Genomic DNA, 21,129 nt, shown 5'->3' with positions numbered 1-21,129 from the left:
AGTGTTTAGTGAAAGTATGGGCTGATGCCCAGGTAGCTGCTTTGCAAATGTCAGTGATAGGCCACAGATGTTGATAATGCTCTGGTGGAGTGCGTGCAAATTCCCGGTGGGGATTGCAGATTGTTGTTTTGGTAGCACAAATGGATACACCCAGATATCCATTTGAACACTCTGTTTTGAGATTGTTTGGCCCTTTGAGCGTTCTGTTATGGAAACGAATAGTCAAGATGATTTTCTGCATGTTTTTGTTCTATGTAGAAAGCTAATGCTCTGAACATCTAGCATATGGAGTGAGGCCTCCCTCCCGTCAGCATATGGCTTCGGGAAAAATATAGGTAAGTAAATGGGCTCATTTAGATGAGCAGGAGAGGCAACCTTGGGTATGAACTTAGGATGCGAACACAGGATTATTTTATCCTTAAAGAATGTAGTATAAGGTGGGTGTGCTGTTAGGGCACCAAATTCTCCCACTTGTCTTGCGTACTTGATGGCAATAAGGAAAGCCACCTTCACTGATAAGTGCAACAAAGAGCAAGTTGCAAGGAGTTCAAACAGTTTTCCCATGTGGCCATGTAGAAAAAGGTTGAGATCCCACATGGGAGTAGGGTATGTCTACACTACGGGATTATTCCAATTTTACAGAAATTGATTTTTGGAAACAGATTGTATAAAGTCGAGTGCACACGGCCACACTAAGCACATTAATTCGGCAGTGTGCGTTCACGTACCGATGCTAGCGTCGACTTCCAGAGCGTTGTATTGTGGGTAGCTATCCCATAGTTCCCACAGTCTCCCCCGCCCATTGGAATTCTGGGTTGAGATCCTAATGCCTGATGGGGCCAAAAAATTGTCGCGAGTGGTTATGGGTAAATGTCGTCAGTCAATCCTCCCTCTGTGAAAGCAACGGCAGACAAATATTTCGTGCTCTATTCCCTGGATTGCTGGGGCAGACACTATAGCAAGGCAACCATGGAGCCCATTCAGCCTTTTTTCACTGTCACCGTATGTCTACTGGATGCTGCTGACAGACGCAGTGCTACATAGCGGCATCCCGTTGCCTTGCCTTGCGGATGGCAGACGGTACAGTAGGACTGATATCCATCATTTCTGTCAAACGATTCTTTTCCCTTTGCTTTCACGGGGGGGTGGGTGGGGTGGGGGGGGGGTGGGAAGGGGGGCTACGACAATATATCCTGAACCACCTGCGACAATGTTTTGGACTCTTCAGCCTTTGGGAGCTCAGCCAAGAATTCAAATGGTTTTCAGAGAGTGTGGGAACTGTGGGATAGCTACAGTTGTCAGTCACCCCTCCCTCCGTGAGTGTCCATTTGATTCTTTGGCTTTCTGGTACGCTTGTCTCAGCTCCTTAAGTTTCACGCAGCACTGTGTTGAGTCCCTGTTGCGGCCTCTGTCCATCATAGCCTTGGAGATTTTTTCAAATGTTTTGGCACTGTGTCTTTTGGAACGGAGTTCTGATAGAACAGATTCAACTCCCTGTACAGAGATCAGATTCAGTATCTCCCATATGGCCCATGCTAGAGCTCTTTTTTTGATTCTGGGACTGCACGGTCACCTGTGATGATCAGCGCTCCATGCTCGGCAAACAGGAAATGAAATTCAAAAGTTTGCAGGGCTTTTCCTATGTACCTGGCCAGTGCATCCAAGTTCAGATTGCTGTCCAGAGCAGTCACAATGCTGCATGGTGGGATAGCTCCTGGAGACCAATACCGTTGAATTGCGGCCACACTAATCCTAATTCAAAATGACAATACTGATTTCAGCGCTACTCCCCTCGTCCGGGAGGAGTACAGATATCAATATTAAGAGCCCTTTCTATCGAAGTAAAGGGCTTCGTTGTGTGGACGGGTGCAGGGTTAATTCGGTTTAACGCTGCTAAATTCGAGATAAACTCGTAGTGTAGACCAGGCCTTAGTGTGGGATAAGTGTTTTCTATGCCTTTAAGAAAGCATGTAATTGTCGGGTGAGCAAAGATAGTGACTCTGTCCACCTTGTTGTGGAAGGAGGTGATGGCAGCCAAATGTACTCTGACGTAGCTTGTGGATAGCTCTGATTTTTTAAACCCCAGTATATAGTCAAGGATTCTTAGTAGTGGGTCTGACTGTGGAAAGATCTATTTGTACTGGCACCAAGTGCAGAATCATTTCCACTTATGAATATATGTCTTTCTTATGCTTATTCTCAGATTGTTCTGTAGTACGTCTTCCACGTCCTCAGAACAGTCCTTCTTGACCCACATCAGCCATGGAAAACCCAGGCCTTGAGATGGAGTACTCTGAGGTTGGGGTGATGGACACGCCTCACATTCTCTGACAGAAGGTGAGGCACTAAGGGAAGGGTTTGAGATGGTATCACCGCCATCTGTCACCGGTCTGGGAACATTTGTTTAGGCCATGTGGGTGCAATGAGAATGATCCTGGATTTGTCCTGCCTGATCTTGTGGATGCCTCGGCTCAGGAATGGGGTCAGAGGAAATGCATACATCAGTGGTGCCTCCCATTTTATGAGGAGAGCATCGCCTAGTGAGTGATTTCCCAATCTGGCCTGGGACCAATATTGTGGGCACTTGGAGTTCTGACCTTTTGCAAAAGAGATCTATGGTGGGGAACCCTTATAGATTGAATAAGGCTTTTAGAATTCTGGGATCCATCTTCCACTTGTGGGTTTGTGGAAAAATCCCTGCTTAGTTGAGCCACTGTTGTATTCTGACATCTTGGCAGATAGAAAACCGATATCTCTATGTGGTTGATGATGCACCAATTCCAGAGGTGTATTTCCTCTGTACATAGGGGGTATGATCGTGCTCCTCTGTGGCGATTTATATAGGACAGGCATGCTATATTGTCCATAAGGATCTTGATGGCATTGTTCTTGATTAAATGGAGAAAGTGCTCGCGTGCATTTCGGACTGCCCTTAGCTCCAATAAGTTCATGTGCAGGTTGGACTCTGCTGGGGACTAGCGGCCTTGGATCGTATTGTCCCATAGATGTGCCCAACCAACCAGGGACACATCTGTCATGACGGTCATAGGTGGAAATTTTTGTTGTAAAGGGATGCCTGAGCAGATGTTCTATGGTTGTGTCCCCCGTGTTAGTGAGTCTTTTACCTTGCATGGCATTGTGAAGTGTCTGGTGAGAGAGAGAGAGAGAGAGAGTGTGTGTGTGTGGGGGGGGGGGGGGGCAGGCAGTATATACACTGTTCAAAGCCAGGCCTGTAAGCATCTCATGTGGAGTCTGGCATCTTTTACAACAAACATTGTCACCAACATGTGCCCCAAGAGTTGTAAACATGTTCTGGCAGATGTTTGTGGGCTGTCCATCACCACTGAAATTAGGTTGATTAGAGTTAGGAAGCGCTGTTGGGGTAACATTGCTGTGAGACAGCCCTATGAATTCCAACAGTTGAACAGGAACCAGTGGGTACTTTGGTACAGTTATTTGCAATCTGAGGTCCGTGAACAGCGTAATCGTGGTCTGCATGCCGTTTATCACTCCTTACTGCATTGATGCCCTTATCAGACAGTCATCTATGTATGGTAATATCATCACTCTTTGTTTGTGGAGGTGAACTGCAACGACAGTGAGAATCTTGGAAAAGAACTCTTGGGGCAGTGGACAGGCCGAAGAGTAGTACTCTGTATTGGAAACGTTGATGCCTTAGGGTGAAACTTAAGAATCTTCTGTGTAACAGGTGAATGGCAATATGAAAATAAGTGTCCTGAAAGTCGAGGGCCAAGAGCCAATCCCCTTTCTCTAATACCAGAATTACTGTGTATAGAGTCACCATTGTCACTAATTTGTTGAGTTTTCATAAAACCAAGACAGGTCTCCACCTGCAGATCTTCTTCTGAGTAAGAAAGTAATGGAAATAAAAACCTTCCCCCTATGTTGAGATGGTATGGGATCCACGGTACCTTACTGTAAGAGGTGGTTTATTCCCTGTTGCAATAGATGTTCATCAGAGTGGTCCTTAAAGAGGGACAGGGAGGGGGAGTGAGTAGGTCGGATAGAAATAAAGGGGATGGAGAAGCCGTTCTAGATAATCTCTAGAACCCATTTGTCTGTTGTGATGGTGTTCCAGACTGGGTAGTATAGTGACAGACTGTCTCCGAATGGTTCTGGAATTGGAACGTGTGGAAACAGAAAGATATATTTTTTTTTAAGAAGAAAGAAATAGAAGTAAAATATAAGATGTAAAGGACAAGGGGATAGGGTAGTTAACTACAACTAAAACATAAACACTATCAGGAACTACTACAAACTATTAAGCTTATCTGAGGTAAGAGACAGAGCTGCTGTCGCTCTGACTCAAGCCAAAGGTGGTAGAGAAGGAACTGGGGGAGGGCTGGCTGCACACCACATGTAACCACTTGGAGTGGCGCGAGACAGCTATGGCACGTGTACGGCTCAACTGGACACTGCTACTACAAATCTCTGATTACAAGTGCAGGGCGCCAAGACACCTGAAGTGGAGCACCCACAGGACACTCTTCAAAGAAGAACAGTAAGTTATTTCTATTTATGCTCTGAAATGTGCATCCCAAGGCTATATCTGCTGTGGTATAAAGATGTCTAAATACTAGGTCTTCACCTATTTCAAATCCCACAAAGTGTCAAATCATTAAGGAAATTTTCAAACTTTTCTTTCCAAGCTAATAGTCATTCCACATTTCCACTGGGACTGTTTGACATATTTGAAAAATGTAGGACAGAAAACAAGTAATAAAGTAAGGCAAAATTCAAATCAGAGGGAAAAAACAACAACAACACACACACGAACAATTAAATGAACAGTACCAGACAAAGAGGTATCAGCTCTTTCAGGACACAGAAAACAATAGTATGACAAACTAATCTGCATTTTTCTGTTAAGCATTCAAATTATGATGGCCAAATGTCTTGAAACAGACCAAATATGTTATTACATTGACAATCTATTCTTCCTAGATTTGCTAATTTCCTGAAATTACAAAATCTATTTGCTGCTACCACAGAAGCTGTGGGTTTCCTTTTTTGCACGATCAATATCTTTATACTTAGAAGTTGCAAGCTTATTCCTTCCATCCACACTGACAAATATAAATATTATGGGATCAGACTTCAATTATTAAGAAGTTGATCCTATCTCAGAATATTTTAATACTGTTACATTTACAAAATAGTTAGAATCATGCTATCTGCTATCTCACAAATAACTGCAATATTTGTCATGATCCTTGTTCAAATATTCACTGATGTCATTTTTTTGCTTATTGAATCTCACCTCTGAAGTCTAGGTGGACACCACAGCATAGTAACATATCGTATATACTTGTTCATTAGCCCATTTGTTTATAAGCTGACTCCCCAAGCAGGTTAGGTAAAAATAGCAAAAACCATGTGACTCTTTATAAGCCGACCCTATATTTCAGGGGTTGGCAAACTTTGGCTTCCGGCCTGGCGGGATGTTTTGTTTACCTGAAGCGTCTGCAGGCATGGAGCCCCGTAGCCGCGGTTCGCTGTTCCCAGCCAATGGGAGCTCTTTCCGCAGCTCTCATTGGCTGGGAACGATGAACCGTGGCTAAAGGGAGCTGAAGGCTCCATGCCTGCAGACACTCCAGGTAAACAAAATGACAATGTATTAGAAAGCAAGGGTGCAGGCATGAACCAACAGACACTACCAGCTACAATTCTCCAGTCTCAGGCATATGCGTACCCACAATGGAATATATATAGGGACCAGCACTCAAAGCAGTGCCTAACTAAGCTGTGTGAACGAGCTTTCAAATAAGAATTAGGCCCCTGAATTAAGTCTTGTTAAATCCTACATTTTCTATATGGCATAATCCAGCGGTCCCCAACGCGGTACCATGGCGCCCGCGGGTGCATCTAAATGCGCCCGTGTCCTGGCCGGTGGTCGAGCATCAGCCGAAATGCAGCTGAATTTTGACATTGCCTCTCGATGACGTTGCTTGCTGCTGACAAGTGGTGTCATCGCCAAATTTCTGTGGCATTTCGGTGGCAATGCCTCTCGATGACGCCGCTGGTCTCCGACAAACGATGTCATCAAGAGGAGTCGCTGCAGAAATGCCGCAGGGATTTGGCAGATGCTCTATCGCCGCCACGGTCCTTCGTCTGGCACCCGCCAGACAAAAAGGTTGGGGACCACTGGCATAAACCTCCAAAAATTGAAAATAAAATAATGTGCTGGAAACTTTGGATACAGATTTTTTTAATTTAGGCAGCTATTTCTTGATGGATCTTTTGTACTACTTCAACAGAAGCTGTCAATGAATAATTTTCAGAGATGGTAATAGCTGCAGTTAAAAAAATTCAATGTCAGAGACTCAAATGAGTTTCAGTTTGTTTCACTCTCACCGGATAAAAATTAAAATTAAAGAAAAAATGGAGGGAAAGTTTTATGTAAAATCCTCATATCTACATTACCATAGCAACCGGACACATTAGATAGTGATGATTACCATGAGTGCCAGTGGTTCAAGTTAGTTTGTAGATGGCTTCCAGGAGAAGTTTCCAATGGGAGATAACAGGCAGAGAAGATAATTGAGGGAGGAGAAAAACTGAATAAAGAAAAGATGTCATTTTTTATTACAGAGAAGCTTGTAGGCTGCATTATTTTTTCAAAATTGTGCCAGTACAAAAGTCTTGAGCCCACCACTATTTGGAGAGTTGAAATATAATCAAATTTCACTGTTTGCTTTGATATAAGCTGTAAGTACTATCACTATGATCCTATGGGAACTTTTTTATAATTTCAATATTATTTGGCCACTTCAGAAATGTTGTCCTCTTCAAAGAAAGTATTTGCTCATTTTCACAGAAAATGAATTAAAACCAAGTATACCCGATTGATTACCCTACCAAGGACTTCATCCCAATGTCACAACATTTTTGACAGGGTCTTGAGGTGAATTAAGGAAATTTAATTAGGCAAAGATTCCTCAATTTGGCACAGTGTTAAAAAATTGAAGAAAAATTATGTTCAACAACCACAGACATAAACATACCAGAAACTCCCATGCTCTAGTCAATTTTTTTTTAACCAAACATCCCCAAATAAACAAACAAGCAAAAAAAACCACACTGAAAAACGATCACTAACTCTTGATTAAACAGCATTCGTTATTATAATGACAAGGTATAGAGAATTGGCTGAAAAGAAAACGATCCGTTTTGAATCCAAAAAGATCAATCTTTAAGGAGGAGAAAAGAAAAAGTGCCCTCAAGCATTCAAAATGCAAGTTCAGACTCGGGGGTGTCTTGCAATAACTGACTGCCTCACTATACCTAAAACAGAATAAAAAGCTTCACCTACAGCACTGCACTGAGCTGATGGTGATATTCCTCAAGTGTTCCTATGGGGGGAAAAAAACAACAGAAATTTAGCTCAGGTGTCATGGTAAGCGTGACCCTAGAGCACCCCAATGTCAGAAAGCAAGGGGCTCTCTGGTATCTAGTAGTCAGTTTCAGCTGCCCTGACCAGCGCAGTGTACCCCAACTCACTGCTGTCATAATCTAAATCTAATGTCTAAAAGGTATCATGTAAGGTATATGTGAACTGGGGACACACTGGTGATTAAAGTAATTGTGAAATGTATGTATTACTGCTATATGTAAAATTATGGGCTATTTGGTGATATTGCGTTTTGGAGTCTATAAACAGACCAAGGAAGCAAACCAGCTTTTTTTTTTCCCCCCTAGATGGAAGAATGTGGTTCTGCCTGCTTGAGTGTCTCTCCAGTGTAAAGTCAGGTGTGGCCAAAAGACAATGGATATCGGAGACTGGAGGAAGATCATTTGAATTCTAAAAAAAACCCCACAAAAAGGAGAGACGCCAGTATGATGTCTACACCAAACAGGAGAAAGGAACTTTATCTATGGATACATTTCAGAAGAACACATTTAAAAGTTTTACTGGACTATATAAAGAAGGGGAATGAACCCCTAAATCATCTTTTACCTGAAGAGTCAAAGAAACCAAGTGCTTTGAAACCAAGTGCTCTGTGTGCTGGCTAAAGAATGGGCCAGCCAAGCTGGAAGAATGGTGGGGGTCAGACAAACATCTCAGAATAAAAAGATCCAGTTTGTTGAGTTTTAGAAACATTTTTACTTTTGCTTGTTTGCAATCATTTCTATCCTTATTGCTTATACTTGGTATCACTTAAACTTACATCCTTATGTTAATAAGCTTGTTATACTTTTACCATACATCGTCTCTATACAGGAACTCTTCACTTAAAGTTGTCCTGGTTAACAATGTTTTGTTGTTACGTTGCTGATCAATAAGAGCAGTGGTTCTCAAAGCCGGTCTGCCGCTTATTCAGGGAAAGCTTCTGGTGGGCCAGGCCAGTTTGTTTACCTGCCACGTCCAAAGGTTTGGCCGATCGCGGCTCCCACTGGCCGTGGTTCGCCGCTCCAGGCCAATGGCGGCTGAGGGAAGCAGCATGGGCTGAAGGATGTGCTGGCTGCCTTTCCGCAGCCCACACTGGCCTGGGGCGGTGAACCGCGGCCGGTGGGAGCTGCTATCAGCTGAAACTGCGGACATGGCAGGTAAACAAAACTCGCCTGGCCCACCAGGGGCTTTCCCTGAACAACCGGCAGACCAGCTTTGAGAACCACTGAATTAGAGAACATGGTCATTTAAAGTTGCACAGTGCTCCCTTATAACATTTGGCAGCCACCTGCTTTGTCTGCTGCTTGCAGAACGAGCAGCCCATTGGAGCTAGCTGATGGGGGCTTCGGACCAGGGTGGACTGGCAGCCCTCTCCCCCCCATCAGCTCAACGCTCTCCTAAGTTCCCTGTGCGACAGCCGCCCAGCAGGCTATCAGTTGCCAGGCAGTTCAGCTGTCCCCTCACTGCCATGTGCTGCTCCTGTCCTCTGCCTTGGAGCTGCTCCCGGGAGACTCCTGCTTGCTGTGCAGGGGCGGGGGGGAGAGATGCTAATGTCAGAGTATCCCTTTCCCCATCCTGCCCCTCCACCCACTTACCCCATCTCCATAGAGCAGAAGGGGGACACGGCAGGGCTCAGGATGGAGGGAGCTTGTTGGCAGCAGCTGCTGTCGCAACTTGCTGATCTACTTAAAAGGGCAGTGTAGTTAGAGTGGGGTCAGAGTATGTGGGTCTCTCTCTCATACATATGTCACTGTCTCTCTCAGTCATGATGTCTCCCCTCCCTCCATTCATGCTGCCTTGTAGAGTGAGATGCTACAACAATAATGAAGTGTTAACCCTTGAGGGCTCAGCTGAGTGCTAGTTCATCATTTAGCAGTAAGGCATTCCCTGGGAAATATCCCACCCTCTTACTCCACCACCTCAACCAAGCTTCACAATCATCACTGCTGTGTACAGTATTAAACTGTTTAAAACTTTGTGTGTGTGTGTGTGTGTGTATTTATATATAAATAAAAAATAGTCTTGTCTGGTAAAAAACATTTCCCTGGAACCTAACCCTCCTCCCCCAATTTACATTCATTCATATGGAGAAATTGGATTTGCTTAACATCGTTTTGCTTAAAGTAGCATTTTTCAGGAACATAACTACAACATTAAGCGAGGAGTTACTGTACTTTGATTGAAGTGGAAGGTTTGTCAACCCCAGTTAAATTAATAAAACTGCTGTGCACTATCCTTCAGAAGGAGCATCAAATTCAGTAAGGTTTTGTGGGTGCTACAATAAGAGGAACTGAGTACTGCAGAAAGGTGTCTCTGAGGAACTCAGGAACTGGAGTTTACTGACTGCTACCTGCTGGGCAAGATTTGGACTGGCAGAATGCTGAAGATTTTGCCAGCATGACAGACAAGCTAGTGTCTCAGGGAGCTGACACAGCTTTGCAGCTGCAAATTTCTCAGTTGCTGAGGAGGTAACAGTGGTTCACAGTTCTGGGAACCCAGGCAGATGACCATAATAGGCGACTCAAGAGCAGAGTGATTTTTAACCATCTGATTTCGTTATAAATTGTCATTTTTAGGAGACAATTTATTTGGAACCTTGAGCCTACATATTCTATTATTTTAAAAACTTTCAGTGTACCTTTAAATAAAATACTCCCTAAGCTTAATGTAAGTATTCAATCATGATTATTTTTTTCTGGTTAGTTCTTTTCAGCAACTGTATTTTATTTTTACTAATGAAATTTAAAAATAGGACAGCACATACTGTATACTCTACAAAACTAATTATAAAATGTACCTACAAATATTTGCTTAGTTCACAATGCCTGCCAACTAAAAGTGGTATGAATTAGTGGAATCATTGGTGGAATGAAAAGCAATGAAAAAACCAAACTGTCCGTTCAAAGCATGGAAAATGTCAACTGTTTGTTGACTGCCAAAGAGGTCAAGAACATTGGGAACACAGTTCAAAAACCCAAACACAAGGTAGTTTCACATATGTTACTCATAACAGAAATACAGTTGCCTAGCAGGGTTCACACTTATCTCCATTGCTGCCGTCCTTGTTTTTGGTACTTATAACTTTGTCAAACTAACCATTTCAGTTGATATTTTCCCCGCCAAAAATGGCTTATTTTATTTTAACCAAAGTTGCAGCAAAAATGATACAGCTGTTTCAAAGAATGGAATTAGGGGAGAATTAATTTTGCCCATGTTAAAAAAATTCTTACAACTGTTTCACTGAGAAGGTCTTGTATGCCTCCACGCTTTGGAGCAGGAGCTTGAAATTAATAAGGGGTGCAGGAAACAACATCAGAGATGTGTTTCTTGCCCAACCAAATATGCCGTTTATTTTACTACCCAAATTCAGTCAAGTTACGAACTTTTGGGAAAAAAAAAAATCTCAGTTTATACTTGTCAGAATTTGGCAGTTAAGTTCTCTGAAGATTCTATCTGTACTGGGCATGCTCCAGCTTAGCGGTGTAGGGGCTGAGAAGGATTTTCCCTGTAACTGCTGCTGCCAGCAGCTGCAGGCCACAGGGGGTATATCTACTGCAATTAAAAACCAGCGGCTGACCCATGCTAACTGACTGTGGCTCAGGCTGTGGAGCTGTTTCATTGCAGTATATATTTCTGGGCTTGGTCTGAAGCCTAGGCTCTAGGATCCTGCGAGGTGGGAGTGTCCCAGAACTCAGGCTGCAGCCTAAGTCCGGAAGTCTACACAGCAGTTCAACAGCCCTGCAGCCCAAGCCCTGTGAGCCCCGTCAGCTGGCATGGGCCAGCCACAGGTGTCTAACTGCAGAGTAGACATTTCCTGTGATACTGAGCACAGGAACAGAGCAGGGAAATTGTCTCTACTGTGCTCTGTGCCCACGTTGCTGGTCCCCAAGCAGGACGGGAGGAGGTGGTATGTGGCTTATATTCAGAGGGGGGCAAGAGCCAACTCTTGTTGGGAGGCAGAGAATGGGATTAGCTAGGCAAAGACCCTGAAACTTCAAGCCAAGGAGAGGAAAAAAGGTGGGAGCAAACTAGGAGCCAGACAGACTGGACGTGGAACTGGAAACTGACAGACTGGCTATCCTAGAGGCCTAGGGATACTAGGGGTGAGGGGAAAGTGAGAGCCTGGGACTGGCTGAGAAAAGAGCCTGGTGGGGTTGGGTGAGAAGCAGAACTGATTTGAGGAGCTTAGGGAGCCCAGACAAGGAAACTAGGACTAGCTGGGCCAGGAGACTGGATAGGGAGCTGGGGGTGGAGTAAAAAGAAAAGAAAGGTCAGATACAGGGTGGTGGGTACAGGGGAAGAAGGGATCTGGCTTGGAGGGAAACAAGGTCAGAAGGATCTGTAACCAGGAGAACACACTCCCTTTCAGAAACTGGAATGGAACCCAAGATTCACGAGTCTCATCATTTCTCTGTTGTCAGCAAATATTTGTGAAATCCATTGTCAACAGGTATGTCTCACCTGCCCCCTAGTGAGTTGTCTGCATAAGAGGATGACAACCTGCTACTGATGGAGGTTAGTTACCTGTAACTGGAGGTTCTACAAGATGTGTGGTCCTTTTCTGTATTCTACATTTGGGTACGCATTTGCTCCATGCATCTGAGATCAGAGAACTGGCAAGTAACATCCGCTGATCCATTCCTGCACCATGTTGCTCCTCAAACTTACTACAAAGGTCGTAAGGGGTAGTGCAGACTGAATGCATCTCCAGTTCCTTCTCTACTCTGAATCCAGAAATGATCCGAAGCAGAGAAGGCAGGCAGGTAGCAGAATACAAATTGGGACCACACATCTCAAAGAGCCTCCAGTTATAGGTAAGTAACCTAGAGTTCCATCTATATCTTCACAAAGCATTATGCTTTAGTCCAAGCCTCTTCTGAAGATGCAGAATTACAGACATCTACAGCACCTGCATCTTAACACCCTCCTGCATTCCTGCACCTGTGAATGCTGCTTACCAGTCACCAATGACTGGAATACACATAGGTATCAGCACTTGCAGAAGAAATGGAGGCTGCTGTCCTATAAATGTCCAGTATAGGCACTTCTTGAAAAGGAAACTACTGAGATTCCCTGTGCTCTCATGCGCAGGGCAGGCAGATGAGCTAACTGACAGCAAAGGTTGATGCAGCCAGAGACCTAGTCTGTGGGTGACTTTTCTTATCAGGCTGTTCATGGCCTGGAATCTGTCTTTAGGGAAGTAGGGATACCACGGAACAGCTATATAAAAGGGGGGACCCCCAAGGCATTGGGTACCATCGGTTTCCCAGATAATTGTGCCTGGCTGGAGGATGGGTCCGAGACATTCTAGAGACTCTCTTCAGGCCAACTGCTAGCCTCTGTATGTGGAGGTGATGGCTTGTCTGAGATGTTGGATTCAACTAACAAGAAGGGAGATTCTGGCTACATCTGGGATGTCATCAGTAACAGCAGATGAAAATGCCAATTTATGGACAGAGTAGGGGAGTAGCTCTTTTTCATTAAGGTGGGTTTCTGTTCTGGTGTCAAGATGTCCATTAGGAGGACGAGATCCAGAAAAGAGAGGGGACTGAAGGTAAGGAATAGTGCAAATATCCTCCAGAAAGTTATAAGTGTCAGTTTGTCCCAGAGTGAAGGGTGCCAAGTAGTCAGAACTGATCCGGTGTGTCCATGGACATGGTGGTCAGCAGATCCTTACAAAAGTGAGTCAAGTACTGTCGAAGAAGACTCCAACTTGGAGCTCTCTGTTGATGCTAGCGGGTGCTGATCCTTTGGCTCATGAGCTGGAGCCAATAATCGACAGATCCTCTCTCTCTCACACCTTACTCTTGGGGGTGGGAGGTTTAGGCAGACCTAGGTCTTTAGGACTTGTATACAAGGACTCACAAAACCGTGACAGAGTCAGGGAGGGATCCTTTCTTTTAGGAGCAAACCTAGAAGGGAATCTGCTCTGGTTCCTATGACAGTGCCTCTTACTCTCATGCAAGGCAACCGGTCCTTGGACTAAACAGCTTTGGCCTCTGCTCCAGAGTTTGTGCTCAGAGGAGTGCTGCTTGCAGACTGCAGCTGTTGTACTGGGGGGTCCCCTAGGGCCTCATGGCCTTTTGCAAGAGGTAGTCCCTCAATTGAAGCAATCATCTCTCTCAGGTTAAGAAAGGAAAGGAGCGGCAAATGCCACACTTGGAAGAGATGTGAACCTCCCCAGGGCAGTTAAGGCATCATTGATGGTCACTGCTGACTGAGAAAGAGCGGAGGCAGGAGACATAGTTCTTAAAACCTTGATTCTGCACATAGTCATTCTCCCAAGGTAGGAAAAATGGGAAGGGTCCCTGAGATAAGGAAAACTACTCTACATTAACTGTAAAACTTCTAAAGAATTAGAAACAGTAAACTCTAGAACTATGTACAAAAGTACATATAAGTAGAAAGACAATGAAGCTTTGCACATAGAGGATTCTGATTCAAGCAGTAAGAAGGAATTGGAGGGGCTGTCAGTCCACACAATAGGCGCCGACTCCATGGGTGCTCCAGGCTGGAGCACTCATTGTGAAAAATTGGTGGGTGTTCTGCAACCAGCAGTAGCTCCCCTCCCCACCCTAGCTCACGTCTGCCTCCACTCCGCCTCCTCCCCTGAGCGTACCGTGGCTCCACTTCTCCCTCTACCTAGCTCTGAGCACTTGCCGTTGCGAAACAGCTGTTTTGTGGCAGCAAGTGCTGGGAGGGAAAGGGAGGAGGGGGAACGTGGTGCTCTCGGGGAAGAGGCGGGGCTGGGGTGAGGATTTTAGGAAGGAGTCCAATAGGGGCAGGGAGGGGGCGGAGCTGGGGCGGGAACTTTGGTGAAGGGGTTGGAATGGGGGCAGGGGCGGAGTCAGGCTGGGGATTGAGCACCCACTGGCGCCCGAAAAAGTTGGCGCCTGTGGTCCACACCTCTCCTTATACCCTCGATAATAAGCATAAGGAGTCCCAGGGAACAGGTGTGGACCAATGGACGCTACTTGAAAATTCTCTGGCCTGAGGTGCGTGGGACTGCATGCATACCCATATGTGTGGAACACATCAGTTATTGTTAGCTCAAGTGGCAAAGATCTGTGCTATGCATCTAAAGGTTCTAACTCTAATAATGACCAATCTCTGAAGATGAATCAGGGTTGTGTAGTGAAAAGAGGCTGTCTTCTGTAGGACTCATGCCTCATTTGTTACAGAAATCTGAAGGTAGGAAGCTAATTAGTTAAAAAGTGTCAGGAAGAGAAAAATGGTCTCATGCCTAAGGCAGCTGAAGGCTGACCTAGAGAACTGGATTTATCTGCCAGAGATTTCCCTTGTGATGCTAGGCAAGTCACTGAAAACAAATTTTTCACAGGGAGTCAATAATTTTGTGATCTTTGTTTTCCGGCGTGAAACTTGAGACCACATGGGTCTGATCTGCAGAAGTGCTGCACATTCACAGCTATAACTGAAGTCAATGGGAACTGTGGTTTGAACATCTAAAGTGCTAGTTGAAATATCAGGTCCTAGTCATTTCAAGCTGGACTCCCAATGTTAGTATACTCTTTCAACCTTCATCTGCCTATACCTCAGTCTGTAAAACTGTGATATCTCACACACCCTCCATGCAAGGTTGTTGTGAAAATAAATTAAAGTTTGTGAAGCACTCAGATACTGTAGTGATGAACACCACAGAAAAGCCCCCAAGAAATTAATGATTCTGTATTCAGGGCAAAAGTTGAATAGAGTGCAATAAAAAACACCTACAACCACACATTAAACAATAAGGCTAACACAAAATATTGAACAGCTGCTAATTCAGTGAGCACTATCCATCTGGTGCACTGAATGAGGCAGTGAGCACTATCCATCTTGTGCACTGTGGTAAAAAATTGTAATTGTGTAAACACACACTGCTCAGACAACCTTAATTCTTATATTTTCTAACTTTTGAGTACTAAACTTTGTAATCTTAACACTGGTTTACAATAGGGTTTTTTTTAAAATGAAATATAACCCAAATCTAAGCATAATGAGAGAACTCACAAAGCATTACTTCAGTTAATTAATATATCCATCCCCATTGACATTTTAATGCTGCATCTATTTCCTGATTTCAATCACTTAGCCTCTTCCTCACCAAGCCTCAAAAATCATGACCAGCTATGACTTAATTTGCTCCACTTCTTCAGCTCTTAAAAAGTAATATACCTCATTCATTGTATGAATCATAGGACTGGAAGGGACATCGAGAGATCATTTAGTTCAGTCCCCTGCACTCATAGCAGGACTAAGTATTATCTAGACCATCCCTGACAGGTGTTTGTCTAACCTGCTCATCACTTAAGATTTTTAAGGAAATTCCACAACCTCCCTAGGCAATTTACTTCAGTGCTTAACCACCCTAACAGTTAGGAAGTTTTTCCTAATGTCCAACCTAAACTTCCCTTGCTGCAATTTAAGCCCATTGCTTCTTGCCCTGTCCTCAGAGGTTAAGAAGAATAATTTTTCTGCCTTCTCCTTTTAACAACCTTTTATGTACTTTAAAACTTATGTCCCTTCTCAGTCCTCTCTTCACCAGACTAAACAAACCCATTTTTTTCAATCTTCCTTCATAGGTCACGTTTTCTAGACCTTTATTTTTGTTGCTCTTCTCTGGACTTTCTCCAATTTGTCCACACTTTCCTGAAATGTGGCGCCCAGAACTGGACACAATACTTCAGCTGAAGTTTAATTAACACTGAGTAGAGCAGAAGAATTACTTTTCATGTCTTGCATACAACACTCCTGCTAATACAACACCAGAAAGATGTTTGCTTTTTTTTTTTTTTGCATCAGTGTTACATTGTTGCCTCATATTTAGCTTGTGGTCCACTATGACCACCAGATCCCTTCTTAGGCAGTCATTTCCCATTTGGAATGTGTGCAGCTGATTATTTCTTCCTAATTGGAGTACTTTGAATTTGTCCTTACTGAATTTCATCCTATTTACTTCAGACCATTTCTCCAGTTTGTCCAGATCATTTTGAATTTTAATCCTAGCCTCCAAAGCACTTGTGACCCCTCCCAGCTTGGTATTGTCCACAAACTTCATAAATATATTCTCTAAGCCATTATCTAAATCACTGATGAAGATATTGAACAGAACCGGACCCAGAACTGATCCCTGTGAGACCCCATTCATTATGCCCTTCCAGCATGACTGTGAACCACTGATAACTACTCTCTGGGAGACTACTCTCTGGAAACTTTCACTGAATAGGGAAAATTCCTAAATGGCAAATCTGTCTCTACACCATCCACTCCGCTCCTCCTCCAGGGCCAAAAGGTTAAGCTGGGGAGAGATGGTTCAGCTGGCATAAATTAAAGCAGCCTTAAAGTCACTCTGTCTTGAACTAGGGGCTGAACCTGCATGGGTGATGGTGTGCACACAGAGACTTTCCAGGCTCCAAAATAGTAGCGTGAAACTTTAAATAATGCATTACAATTTCGGCCTGTCGAGTACCTACTTCATGTAAAACTATTTACCTCTTTTAGTTGATCAGCACTCCCCCATGATGCTGAACGCTGATGCGATCTCTTTTCTGATCCCTCTTCTGCCCAGCAGCTAGGTGTCTAAAGAAAACAAACAGCAATTGTGAGGTTTTTGGTTCAACTGTTAGCTGCTATTTTACATTAATATACTGAATTCACCATGTAAGAGAAACTTTCTGCACAATTTACTGGTCTCATCTTCCAGCAATGTATTGAAACATTCAGGATACTGTCTGCACATGCATGTAAGTGTATACTTCAAAAACTGACATACAGAATGTTCTCAATGTATATGAAGTTAGTTAGTGAAAATATAGACAATTCTATACATTTTCTCCCTTCAACAGTAACTGCACTTCCCATCAAGTCCTTCCATTTCACCACCTTTATTTCATTCATTCATGACCTCCCTTCAGCTCAGCACAGTGAATGGCAGTTACAGAAATTATAATTTTTCTAACAGACACTTTCTTTTTATTATGTAGAGTTAAAATGCTTTGCTGCAGTGTGGTCACAAAAGTCTATTAATTTTAATTTAAGGTTGTAAATATGTATCAATAACTTAAATGGGAGAACAACAGAACACTGTAATTTAAAAAACAATTACCATCAATACCTGAAAGCCAGATAAGCCAAAGTTAAGGTGGTTGTTTACACATTGGAAAATGTGGAAATACTGGAGTTATGGCAGGTTTTCAAGCCTTCCATAAAAAGAAGTTTGTCACTCAGACAGTATTTCATGACCTCTCTCTTATTACAAAATAAGGCTCTGATTCCACAGAGAAACACTCTTGCATGAATCTTTGCACATAAGTAGGTCCTCCAAGTTTAGGGAACTACTTATGAACATAAAATTACTCATGTATGTTTGCAGGATTGGGACCTTACCTCCCCGCAACCATCACACCCCAGTAATTTTAAAGCAAAAAGACTGAAAGGAATCTGCTGTGTTTTCTATTTTTCATCACTGTTCAAGGAGCTAGCAGAATTTCTACAGGATTATACGAAATAATGAAAAAGACAATCCACCACCACAAGTTGCTCCAATTTAAAATAAACAACCCTGGAATATATGGCTTTCACAACACTTTAGACATTAGATTAGAAAGAAATAAAAATGTAAATTCTGTTAACTATATAAAAATATTGTAAACCTAATCCTCATATTATAAAAAGATGAAGGCCAAACAGTACAAAATGAATTCTTTAAAAAAATATGAGACATTGCCCCATGAGACAGCAGAAACAGGAAGCCTTCCTGCTTAAAACATTTTTATGTGAGTCAGAGGCAGCAGCAGCAGGGGTTTAAATAGAGAAATTGGGGAACAGGATCAAGTCCTCCCCCCTCTGCACTCCTGATTTAATTGGTGAGGGAAGCAGAACTGACAACCAATGTAGACAAGATTCTGGAGTGAGTACATTTTTTACTGGTGAGGAGTGAGTGGAAAAAGAATCAACAGTCTACCCCAGTCTATTTTCATTTACTGTATGCACACAGTCTGTTATTATCTTGAACAAAGAGTAACTGACAGCAAAAGCAACAGCTACAGAGTTTAAAATTTACATTTACTTTCAAGAACTCCAGCAGCAGCAATGTGAAATGTGGATACAGAAAGGCTGGAACATTTTACTTAAACAACAACTGGTTTAATAACGAAAGAGAGACACAGAAAACAACAAACAACTCACTGAATCATAGGTCTAGCACTCTTTTCAGTCTGCCTCTGACCTTATTTTCTACTAAAATCCTAGCCGTCTGTGCCCCTAAGTTGCCTCAAAGTTCTTCTGTGGATATATTGCTAAATCAGATCAGTCTTTCAAATGGTTATTAATGTGAGTATCTTTACATAAGTAGTCTCGGTAAGCTTAACAGGACTATTGCATCAATTTACTTGTGTGTGAAGGAGTTTACAGAACAGGGTCCTTTGCTTGCGACACTACACTATAGTGATTCCTCAAATGCAGCATTTAAGTCAGGCAATACCATATTTGACTCTAAGAGAATCGATATTCACACAGGCAAAAAAGAAAAAAACTCAGGTTCTGAAGGCTTAAAATAATGTGCAGCTCTTTGAATATCTTCAGCAAGCCAGCATCTCTCCCTCAGAACTGTTACGTTGCTGCTTCTAACTCTGTCTTAGCCTCATGTCAAATGTTAACATTTTTGTAAAAATGTGTGCACTCTGTCATCCCAAAATACTATGAGCATAGACTCATATGTATATTCTATTCAAACAAAGACTAACCTTTAAAAACAAACACACACACTTACTACAATCAAACAGGACTTCTGTTTTTGCAAATATATGTAAACTAAAGTGGTAACATATCTATTACTCCCCAAACACTGTTAAACCCATCTCACGAAAACTGTGTGGGAAGGAAGGCCTTAAAAACATCCTGTTTCAAAGAGTATTTTTTCTATTTGTATTACTTGTTATGGTAGCCTTTTCAAGTTTCATTTTGTTTTCAATTCTATAAAAAAAGTGTGTATTCATGGCAGCTTAACATTAACATCCTTGTCCTACAATTACCCCTAATTTCCTCATTTATAGACTTGTCAAGCATATTAAATAGCAAAATAAAGTAACAGCAACATCAGACCACAATGAGTCACAACAGCATGGATGTTGCCGTTCAGGCCAGAAGCAAGACCTAACTATGTTTTTACAGATGTCTTCTGCTTAAAGAGAATGTGGTAACAGCTAAGGGATCAGCAGCAGTATTACAGTAGCATCTACATGTCCAAACCAGATCAAGGCCCTCTTCTATTATCTACAGAGATAAGAGATGGTCCTTGCTCCAAAGAGTTTACAATCTCAGTTTAAACCAGGGATCGGCAACCTTTGGCACGCGGCTCGCTAGGGTAAGCACCCTGGCAGGCCGGGCCGGTTTGTTTACCTGCCGTGTCTGCAGGTTTGGCCAATCGGAACTCCCACTGGCCGCAGTTTGCCGCTCCAGGCCAATAGGAGTGGTGGGAAGTGGCGGCCAACACATCCCTTGGCCCACACCTTTTCTTACAGTCCCCACTGGCCTGGAGCAGTGAACCGCAGCCAGAGGGAGCAGCGATCAGCTGAACCTGCGGACGTGGCAGGTAAACAAACCGGCCCGGCCTGCCAGGGTGCCTACCCTGGTGAGCCTTGTGCCAAAGGCTACTGATCCCTGGTTTAAAACAAGATATGACAGCTGGGTTAAACTAAATGTGTGTGGAAAGGACAGGATAACACAATTCTGCACTATCCTTCTCAAGTTAAAAAGGTGGAGTGAGCTGCTATTTTGGGATATGAAGGTCCAGGGTTCAAGTCTCCGTTGAGAGAAATTGTTCATAGGAGACCAAAATAGAGGGGAAAAACCTCTGACGATAACATATTTGGTTGCTTTCCTCAATCCCAATTTGCATTATACCATCCCATTGTTCTAATTTACTCAATTTTGAGAAGATTGGTGTTTCCTCCAAAATGAGTATGATAATTCTGCCCTGCTTTTTCCATGCCTGCCAGATATACATACCTCCAAACATTCTTCCCACTGCACTTAGATCAGAAGTGGTGCAGATTGCACCATCACGTCTGCAATTTACCCAAATTCTAAATAAACTACACTTTTCTACCAGTCGTCTGCACTAGCTACTACATCTAGCTGGTGTTTCAGAACCAGATACAAATCATCATAAAGGGGAAGCCAATCTAGCTTTTATAAAAGGTAGTAATTTTTTGAAAGTTTTCAGCTAAGAATTAAGGCCAAAAAACAGTAGTAGGGTGATCTTCGCATAGCACAGTAGAAATTTTAAAGCAGTGATGGAGCAGTCACTTAAAAGTACAATACTAAAGGAACTTACCTGATACTTGGAAGGAGCTCTACATCAACTGCTGATAATTAGGTCTGTTTTTCTTCATTCATTAATCTTAAAAGGGCCAATGGCCCTTCAGGAGAGTTAGGCCACGTCTACACTACGGGATAATATCGAATTAGCTAAAATCGGTTTTATAAAACTGATATTATAAATTCGATTTCATGCGGCCACACTAGGCACAGTCGTTTGTGCGTCCACGGTCCGGGCTAACGTCGATTTCTGAAGTGTTGCATTGTGGGTAGCTCTTCCGTAGCTATCCCATAGTTCCGCAGTCCCCCGCCCCTTGGAATTCAGGTTGAATCATTATTGTCCGCGGGGGTTCTGGGTAAATGTCGTCAGTCATTCCTTCCTCCGGGAAAACATCAGC

At 43.2% G+C, this 21,129-nt stretch overlaps 1 protein-coding gene across 3 annotated transcripts in view; it reads right to left on the bottom strand.

Annotated features, from left to right (window-relative positions):
* GLCCI1 (glucocorticoid induced 1) overlaps positions 1–21,129 on the bottom strand; it is a 96,768-nt gene that overhangs the window by 34,414 nt on the left and 41,225 nt on the right. For all 3 annotated transcript variants that reach the window (XM_075062376.1, XM_075062375.1, XM_075062374.1), the window contains exon 3: positions 16,904–16,990. In XM_075062376.1, the coding sequence (XP_074918477.1) occupies positions 16,904–16,990 (87 nt within the window). The remainder of the gene's footprint in view (positions 1–16,903; positions 16,991–21,129) is intronic.

This window comes from Chelonoidis abingdonii, chromosome 2 (assembly GCF_003597395.2).
Source record: "Chelonoidis abingdonii isolate Lonesome George chromosome 2, CheloAbing_2.0, whole genome shotgun sequence".
NCBI lineage: Eukaryota > Metazoa > Chordata > Testudines > Testudinidae > Chelonoidis > Chelonoidis abingdonii.
This window is presented reverse-complemented; position numbering and strand designations above follow the sequence as displayed.